Genomic DNA, 9,540 nt, shown 5'->3' with positions numbered 1-9,540 from the left:
CACAGAGACCACCTCAACCCGGGCAGCCAGGAGGCCCCACACCAAGGTGCAGAGCCCTCTGGTCACCCGGGCCAGAACTGTCCATGGGACAGCACCCCCCCCCCACGGCCAGACCAGAGACCACTCCCAATCTGGCAGGCCCCCATGAGGAAACACGGGAGATTAAAAACTGACAGACTAAAAAAGTAAAACAGTGCAGAAAGTGTAGAAGCTAAAAACACGAGGGACTACAACGTAAAAGCATAACAAGTTAGCAAACAGCTGTCTGCTCCGCCACCCGGTCGACACAGAGCCCATCAGTTGATCAGATCTGATCACGCAGACCACATTCAGAGGACCACCTACTGAACTGAGGTCCTCTGTGGAACAAGAAGGACCACTGAACCAGTAACACAACATCACCAGACTGCATTAACAAATGTAGTGATTTTAAGAGTTGCTGAGTTAAAACAAACTTTATAACTATCGTGAAACTCCGTCTCTGACAGATTCTAAATCATTGTCTCCTTCTTGTAAATTCAGCATTGAATGTGATACATGAAGCCAACTATTAACCACAACTTCACCAGACTCCCTTAACAAATCAGCTAATTTAAGGAGTTGTTGAGTAGCGTAAAGCTTTATAGACATTATGAAACTGTGTCTCTGACAGATTCTGACTCATTGTGTCCTTGTTGTAAATTCAGCATTAAATCTTTCAGCTGAAGTTGTTTGTCTCCTTGTAAAAAGTGTCAGTTTGTGGCAGCATGTCTGTACCAGCCTGTCTGCTTCTGTGTCTAAAGTGCTAAAGTCTTACCTGCCAACATTGATCAGCTGTTTGAACACACTGTTTACACTGATTTCACCATTTACACTCCATTTATGAAAGAAGAAACATGTTATTGATCTGAACATGTGTCTTTCTTTGCGGGTCTTTCTGATGAAATGTTGGGACATTTCTGAATGTGTTGCTGTCGACCAGACAACAGGTGGACCAGTGACCTCCATTTCTTAACTAACGTAAGCTGCTGTTAGTGGAGCAGAGTCCCATCCTGTGGACTGAGTCCTTCATCTATAGTCCAGCAGAACCAAACAACTTCAGCTAATCCTCCAGAGTGTGGATCGAGCTGCACACTGACTCTGCAGGAGGTGAATAACGTCTCCTCAGACCCGTTTGGGTTTCTGGACTTGTGGGCGTACTGTTCCTTTAAGGCTGTCACCTGTTTTCTTTAAACAAACTTCACGCTGGATCGTGACGTGCTCCTCTCCCATCGGCACAGAGTGGCGTTCAGATGGCGAGTGAGAGGTAGACGTCCCTGTTAGAATAATTAGGACTTCTAACAAAATGGAGGACAAGCTGCAAACAGCCGCATCAGGTCAGAGACTGAGGGAGGAAAACGGCGCTGGAGGCTGAAGAGGCGCCGCAGAGGGAGGTGGACTGACCTACTGACCCCATGATGTCATCACCTCCCCCTACACTCTACTGTGTGTGTGTGTGTGTGTGTGTGTGTGTGTGTGTGTGTGTGTGTGTGTGTGTGCGCGCGCACGTGTGTGCGCGCGCACCCAGGCTTACCTCACTGCTAAACATTCACACATCACCAAGAAAATATCCCGGCCATGTGTGTGTGTGTGTGTGTGCGTGCGTGTGCGTGTGAGTGTGAGTGAGTGAGTGAGAGAGTGAGAGAGTGAGAGAGAGGGGGTTAAGTAAATGATAAATCAAAGCCACATGTCGGCCATGTTTCTTCGTCCTCTCTGTGTTTCACATATTTCCACTGAACTCTGAAACCTGCAGACGAACGTCAGCGTGTTTCTGCAACACGACCACATGACATCATCCTCCGGTCGCCATCCGTTAACGGAGAGACGACTCTCAGAAGATCAATCACTCTTCAGCTGCTGCAGCTTCTCGTTTCCTCACATGTTGCAGCTTCACTGCAGCAACTGGGTTTTATTTTCACGGCACCGCTCCGGCTCTCTGAGGTCCAGTTTCTCTGTTTGGTATTTAGGTGGGAGGTCCATTCGGTCCATACGGTGGAGTTCCTCCCCAAATATGCATCAGGACGTCAGAGCTACAGTGGCTCCAGAGGCAGAACACCAGTTCTGTGTGTAAGTGTGTGTGAGTCAAGTCACAGTTCAAACTGGATCAGTACTTTAATGTCTCTCTTCACCACCAGATGGGTTCGATCCATGAGGAGAGCAGAAGGGGGCGGGGCTTCAGCTCTCTGTTATGATTCTGAGTCTGTCAGACTGACAGTAAGATGATCAGATCAAACTACACTTACTGAACTCATGCATCAGTCACTGATACAGCAACTCATCAGCAGATCAATAGAAACTGGCTTATCGGTCGTTGACTCTGCAGTTCTGACCCGTTCTGATGTTCCATTTGATTCTTCCAGCTGGTTTCAGGCTCGAAGACTCGAGCCGTCATCATCAACAGACATAAAAACACTGAAGCTACACACCTCAAGTTAGAAGCCATAAGTTGGACTTACAGACTCTGAAGCCCGGTCCGTGGGAGCCCGGTCCGTGGGAGCCCGGTCCGTGGGAGCCGTCTCTCCTCGCTCCTCCTGCCTCACTGTTGCTGTACAGCGTGGTCACGTTGCCTCGCTCGCAGTAGTTGACGCAGCGCTCCTGGCTGCAGCGCACCTTGCAGATGGTCGGCGTGAACATCACCTGGATCCTCTCCAGCCCTCCTCCTCCTCCTCCTGCTCCTGCTCCTGCTCCTCCTTCGGCTGGCGGTCCATCAGCTGACAGAGGAGAGATGAAAACAATGAAGACGGACGACAGAACACAGAGTCGAGGCTGCAGCATTTCACTTTGAGTCGCAGTCACAGTTTCTGAGCTTGATGCATCGTCATAAAACTCCAAACTCTCCCCTCACTCTCTCTACCTCCCTCCTTCTCCCTCCTTCTCCCTCCCTCTCTCTCTCTCTCTCCTTCTTCCTCTGTGGTGGAGTTAAAAAACGAGCGACGCAGGAAAAAAAGGGAAGGGTTAGGGAAGGAAGAAGAAAAACTGAGCAGAGGCTTCCCCCCTCTCTGTGAGCGAGTGAGAGTGAGCGAGCAACAGTGTGTCTGGAGAGAGAGAGAGAGAGAAAGAGAGAGAGATAATTGGAAGCAGTGTGCAGGACCGGGCTCAACTCCAAACTAAATGTTGACATGGATCTGTATGAGTATGTGAATGTGTCCCTCCTCCCCCTCCTTACTTTCTTCTTCTCTTTGTTATTAGACTCGCAGAACTTGTGTCTCGGCATAGTTTCGTAACAGACCTCAGGACAGTCGAGGACGTCGGGCTGAAGCTCCTGACTGCTGCAACACTCACAACTTCTACCTCATGTTTGGTCTCCACCAGCTCAGAGGGAAACGTCTGTCTGTGGAGCTCCACTAACATCACACCTGCTGTCAACATCCAGCCTGAGGACAGGTGTGAGCGACCACAAGAGGCAATTAGATCCGATCAAGAAGAACCATTGAACCAGTCACACCACATCACCAGACTCCATTAACAAATGTAGTGACTTTAAGAGTTGTTGAGTTAAAACAGACTTTATTAAGTTGTGAAACTCTTCTTGTAAATTCAGCATTAAATATGATACACGAAGGTGACTATTAACCAGATTTCACCAGACTCCCTTCACAAATCAGCTAATTTAAGGAGTTGTTGAGTAGCGTAAAGCTTTATAAACATTATGAAACTGTGTCTCTGACAGATTCTGACTCATTGTGTCCTTGTTGTAAATTCAACATTAAATGTTTCAGCTGAAGTTGTTTGTCTCCTTGTAAAAAGTGTCAGTTTGTGGCAGCATGTCTGTACCAGCCTGTCTGCTTCTGTGTCTAAAGTGCTAAAGTCTTACCTGCCAACACTGATCAGCTGTTTGAACACACTGTTTACACTGATTTCACCATTTACACTCCATTTATGAAAGAAGAAACATGTTATTGATCTAAACATGTCACATGTTACAAAGACACTAAACAGGAACAATATAGGCGACTTCTTTGTCCCCGTGGAGAAAGTCCCCAGACTCCCTTAACAAATGTGTCAGTTTAGTGAGTTGTTGAGTTGGAGACACTTTATAAACTCTGTGAAACTCTGTCTCTGACTCATTCTGCATTATTTGGACCTTCTTGTTAATTCAGCAAAAGTTCTACATGAACTTCTTGAATTTGAATGCCAGTTAATAACATCTGTCACATGGCTCACGATTCTGTCGATCTGAAGCTACAACTCGCTCTGCTCAGCTGTGTGATGACATGTAAGCTAATCGTTTCTGACGCTGTGGCTGAAGCGGTCCTGGTTTTCCTGCCGGACCTTCGTCAGGGGCCCGGCGCTGCAGAGGGGCCGTGGTGGATTTTAGTGGAATAGAGGCTGGTTGTTTCTGCTGCTGTTTGTCTATGAGCTCATGTCCTGACTGACTGCAGACACACACACACACACACACACACACACACACACAGTGAGCCAGTGTGATCGCTGTAGCAGCACAACTACTATAAACACTGTGCACTTTATAATAGCGTCACCACAACTCACAACACCTGCAGCTCACACATCTGCGTCTTAATGCTCCGCTGGTAGCACCTGTTAGCTTTAGCATCAGTCTGTTAGCATGATATTGTGTACAGTATGCAGCCATGTGCATATCAGGGGGGGTTTCACTCTGGATTTTAATAAAGATGTTGATATGTGTAATTGTATTAATTGTTGACTGAATTAGGTGCTGATATGAACTGTTCTCCAGTCAGTTCTCTCCACAGCAGACAATAACAGGAACTCTCTCCTGGTCTAATCACAGTGATCAGGGCTCGACTATGAGCCTGTTGTAACATTCACTTTATCTGAAGCTCACACTCGGTAAAAACAGGCATTCCAGCTCCATTAAATCACCCTCAGCTCCAGACGGGACCTGGATGTGTACGTTTATCTGTCAGCACCAGCGTATCGGCCTCACATCAGTTATTATTGTACAACGTAATGAGCCCTATGTTGTGGTATGTGTGTTAAACACACTGTGCTCTGGTGTTAACGTGTGTAAACATGATACTGCTCCATTATCATGTCTGCTGTGTTATCTCGAAACCAACATTACACACTGTGATACACGATGAGGAGGTCATGGAGGAAAAACATAAGAACATTAATACTTTTCTCTCATCATTACTGTTGTTTGTGTGATTTAAGCTAGCTTGTGTTGTGACTGCAGGATTATTGTTGGACAGTGACTGTGTTAGCGTTAGCCTCAGTCTGTTAGCATGACATCATGACCTGTTAGCCAAGCATTTTCCGAGCTAACAGCAAACTAATGTTCTGTCTTTGTTCGCTGTATCATTCATTCACGTGTGTGTCAGCTGACCTGCCGGCGCCATGAAGTGGACGGTGTACTGGCCCTTCTGAGTGTGGAACGACTTCACGCTGGACTTCACTGAGGACGATGACGTTGATGAAGACGAGGAGGAAGAGGAAGTCACTCTGAGAACTTTCTTTCTTTCCTTCTCAATGTGCTTCATCAGCAGGGCGGCCATCTTGTCTCCTCTTCCTCCCCGAGAGAGTGTCTTTCTCAGCAGTACAGCCTGGGCCTCCCTCAGACTGTCACACACACACACACACACACACACACTTCTGTGAGACAACAGCTACTGTGAGGATTCATCCACTTCTTAGCAACACATTTCTGTCTCACTGCACAACAGGAAATGTGTAAATCAACTCTGAAACATCAAAACATCAGAAAACATCTTGAATACTTTTATTTCTAACCAGGAAGTAAAACAAACTGTCAACGTCACGTTAACCAGGAAGTCAGTGAATGCTAACGTTAGCTAACGTAATCAAACATGTTGTGTGACCTGGAGATACGACCTGATGTTCCTCCAGATCTTCACTCTACATCACCTGTCAGTATTAATCAGGAAACACAGATTCATGCTGAAGAACAGCAGCATTAAATAATCCCAGCCTGGCCTCAGAACAAGATGGCCGCCGTCTGAAGATGGTCTTTTGTCACGGAGAGACAGACAGTTGTCACCGGTAACCGAGGGACACAGAGTTTAGCACAACTGTGAGCTAAAATATCAAAATATAAAGTTCACACAGAGACAGATTTGGCCTCCGTCTCATCTGATGGCGTATTTATGGAGCGGTGTTACAGCAGGAATGTTCTGAAGCAGCGACGTCACATGTGGGAGATAAACTGTCGGAATGATTTAAAGTGACCTTTAACAGTCTGATGGAAAACAGCTCGGACCTGCTGAACCAACATGAATCTGTGCTGCAGTCCAGAGCTGATAACGAACACACTCAGAGACGCCCGACAGTCTGAACAGGGTTTATTTTTCATCTTGTCGGGTGACTGAACTCAAACGTTACAGCTGCTGGTTTCTTTTAATGCCGACGTGCTCGAAGCAGATAAACCTGAGAGGCTCTGAGATTCAGTGGATGACACGTTACGTGACGCTGGAGCTGGAGCTGGAGCTGGAGCGAAAAAATGTTCAGAAAGTTCTGATACAACATGTGAACAGTTCTTCACATTACACAGTATTGTGACTGTGCAGCCCAACTGCCGGGACTGGAACCAGGGCCCGCCTCAGTGAGGACAAAGCCTCTGTACATGGACGCTGCTCTACCAACTGAGCTAAACGGCGCCAACTGCTATTATTAGCTTACGTTTACATGTTTAGGTGTACTGTTCCTTTAAGCCTCTGAATATTCACATCTACATGAGAAACTGCAGCTCATTGGAAGAAACTACACTTCCCAGAATGCCTCCTGACTCGGCTCCCTGTGCTCAGTTTTCCCACAGTCCGTCCTGACCCGGGCTCTGACCCCTGACCTCCGTGACCTTTGACCTCTGACCCGGGGTTAAGACTCTGAGTGACATCTGGTCTCACACAACGGCAGGAGAAGTAATCAGATACTTTACTCCACTACAAGTCCTGCATTCAAAACCTGACTTCAGTAAAAGTATCTCAGTATTGTCAGTGAACAAATGTTACATTCAGGGTCTTTACTGGACACTGAAAAGTAGCACAATGTCTCCGAGATGAGAAGAACTACTCGTAATGTTATGTAACTTAAGTACTTAAAGTGTGTACATGTATGTAGTTCAGAGTGCTGTGCAGAGCTCAGTGTGTTTTCTCAGGTGAACAGCTCCACCTGCTGTCAGAACACAGAACTTCACAACTTCAAACTGAAAACAAACATTAAATATCAGAAGAAAAAAATAAAGGAAGAGAAGAAGAGTCACCTCAGAGACTGTTTCTTCACCTCCTCTCCTGTCAGAACCGTGTCCAGAACCTTCTCTCCACTCAGCCCGGGCTTGGACTCCAGATTAAGCGTGAGCTCTTCACTGGGTCCAGCGTTCAGCTCCAGACTCTGGTTTGTCTCCAGATTGTGGATTTCAGAAGTTGTTCTGATTTTCATCTTGTTTTCTGTCTCAGAGTTTTCTTTTGAATCAGTCGGTTCTGTTCCCTCGGACCATGACAGAGACGATGGGTTTGGTCTTTTCGTCAGTCCCTCATGTTTCAGGGACTCTGGCACGTCCTTTGGTGCTGAAGCAGCTTTTAGTTTTGGACTGAGACCAGCTGAGACGTCCTGGGAGTCTCTGCTCTCTCCGGTCCGGGAGTGAAACTCCTCCTCTGTCCTCGCAGCTCTCCGTCCCACCTGTGGGCTCTTTGAGGAGGCCCGGTTCTGCTCACCAACACCTCCAACAGACTCATCAGGAGCAGAGTCTGGGGTCACAGATGGACTCAGGGTGGTGGAGCCAGCTGGCTCGGTTCTGGCTCCTGGTTCTTGTCCTGGGGGACTCTTGGAGGGTCCAGAGTCCAGGTGAGGGTCGCTGGTGGGACGGATGGAGGTCAGTGGGCGTCCTGAGAGAGAGAGCGTCACCGTGGAGACCTCACAGCGGTAACCATGGAAACCTCGTCGACACACACAGCGGTTACTCTGATGACACACAGCGTTGTTATGGCAACGGGGAAGACACCTGTCTACAAGGAGAGGAAACAAGGAGAGAAGACAAGGAGACAAGGAGAGGAAACAAGGGGAGGAGACAAGGAGAGGATACAAGGGGAGGAGGAGAGTCAGATTTAAGTTAACTTTATTTTAACAGCTCAAACTCAACAAGCTCCACAGCTGAAACAACATAAGAGCTCTTTAAACAGCATGTTAGCAGTTAGCATGCTAAAGTGATAATAATTAGCATGTCAGCTAAGCTAAGCCTGACAGGATGCAGCCATTAGCTTCAGTGGTATCCTGCTGACAGCCATGTTGACATGCTAAGCTCAGCTAACATTAATGCTGGTCTGAGCATCACTGATTGGGAAGGGGTCAAAGGTCATCCAGCGGGAGATTAAGGATGAAACCAGACCCACCTGTCATCATATACAACCACCACGGACCCAACGACCTCTGAAGTGGACCTGGAGTTAAGACCACCCCAAGTGTTCTGTTCAGCAGGAAACAAACTGATCTGCATTTCCTCTGACAAGGAGGCCTGTGTGTGTGTGTGTGTGTGTGTGTGTGTGTGTGTGTGTGTGTGTGTGTGTGTGTTTTCTTATGTCAGGACAATGTGACCAAACAGTAAAGATTTACTCTGTGGGCTCTGAGCCCACTGGGACTTAGATGTGAGAGTGTGTACAAGCGTGTGTTTTGTGTGCATGTGTTTTTGAGTGCATGTGTGTGTGTGTGTGTGTGTGTGTGTGTGTGTGTGTGTGTGTGTGTGTGTGTGTGTGTGTGTGTGAGCCTCGGTGCTCTCTGCAGGTCGCTCACAGTGAAACTGAATAATCCTGACCTAAAAGAAACCATTTCAGTGTGTGTGTGTGTGTGTGTGTGTGTACTAGTAGTTACTGCAGTTACCCATAACCCCCCTCTCTGCGTAGGTTTACAAAGACGTTTAGAAGCACAGCTCATTTAAATTAAGACTGAGGCTAAAGCTAACAGGTCTGAGGTCATGATATCATGCTAACAGGCTAAAGCTAACAGGTCTGAGGTCATGATATCATGCTAACAGGCTAAAGCTAACACAGGTAGGCACTGAACACTTAACTTGAATACTTTAAGTTCTGTTCTACCTGCTTGTACTGAGGTAACAACACAGGACTTCTGCCTGTAACAGAACTTTCTCAGTGTGTATGTACTTTTACTTCAGTAAAGGATGTGAACACTTCCTCTCCCACTGACTAAAACACAAAGGTTCTATAGATTCTGCTGTGAAACCAACAGGACCAGAGGATTTCAGGTCCACATGTGGGTTACATAAACACGCTGTAGGTCCAGTGTGGAAACCATAAAGTACAGAATCAACGTAAATCCCTGAAGCTGCTCTGATCCGCTCATAAATCTGCAGCTCTGACTGGACAGACGGACTCTGGAGCCCGGCAGAACTTCACACTTTGAACCGGGTCATAAAGCAGCGGCAGCATCAATCAGCTGATCGTCAGTGATCAGACACACCTGTAGTGTCTGTATCCATCAGGGGTGGAGGTGTACCCTCTGTAGTACTCCACCTCGATTACTTTTCCATGTACTTATACTTCACATAAGTGTCAGTTACTTTATACTTCT

At 47.1% G+C, this 9,540-nt stretch overlaps 1 protein-coding gene across 1 annotated transcript in view; it reads right to left on the bottom strand.

Moving 5' to 3' along the window:
* The window catches only part of LOC119005281 (latent-transforming growth factor beta-binding protein 2), a 35,938-nt gene that overhangs the window by 21,929 nt on the left and 4,469 nt on the right, over positions 1-9,540 (bottom strand). Inside the window, exons 3-5 of the mRNA XM_037072821.1 lie at positions 7,223-7,964; positions 5,333-5,565; positions 2,475-2,729 (exon numbers count right to left, since the gene is read on the bottom strand). Coding sequence (XP_036928716.1) covers positions 2,475-2,729; positions 5,333-5,565; positions 7,223-7,964 — 1,230 coding nt within the window. The remainder of the gene's footprint in view (positions 1-2,474; positions 2,730-5,332; positions 5,566-7,222; positions 7,965-9,540) is intronic.

The sequence above is a fragment of the Acanthopagrus latus genome, chromosome 2 (assembly GCF_904848185.1).
Source record: "Acanthopagrus latus isolate v.2019 chromosome 2, fAcaLat1.1, whole genome shotgun sequence".
Lineage (NCBI taxonomy): Eukaryota > Metazoa > Chordata > Actinopteri > Spariformes > Sparidae > Acanthopagrus > Acanthopagrus latus.
The sequence above is the reverse complement of the archived record's forward strand: the minus strand, read 5'-3'. Positions and strand labels throughout refer to the sequence as shown.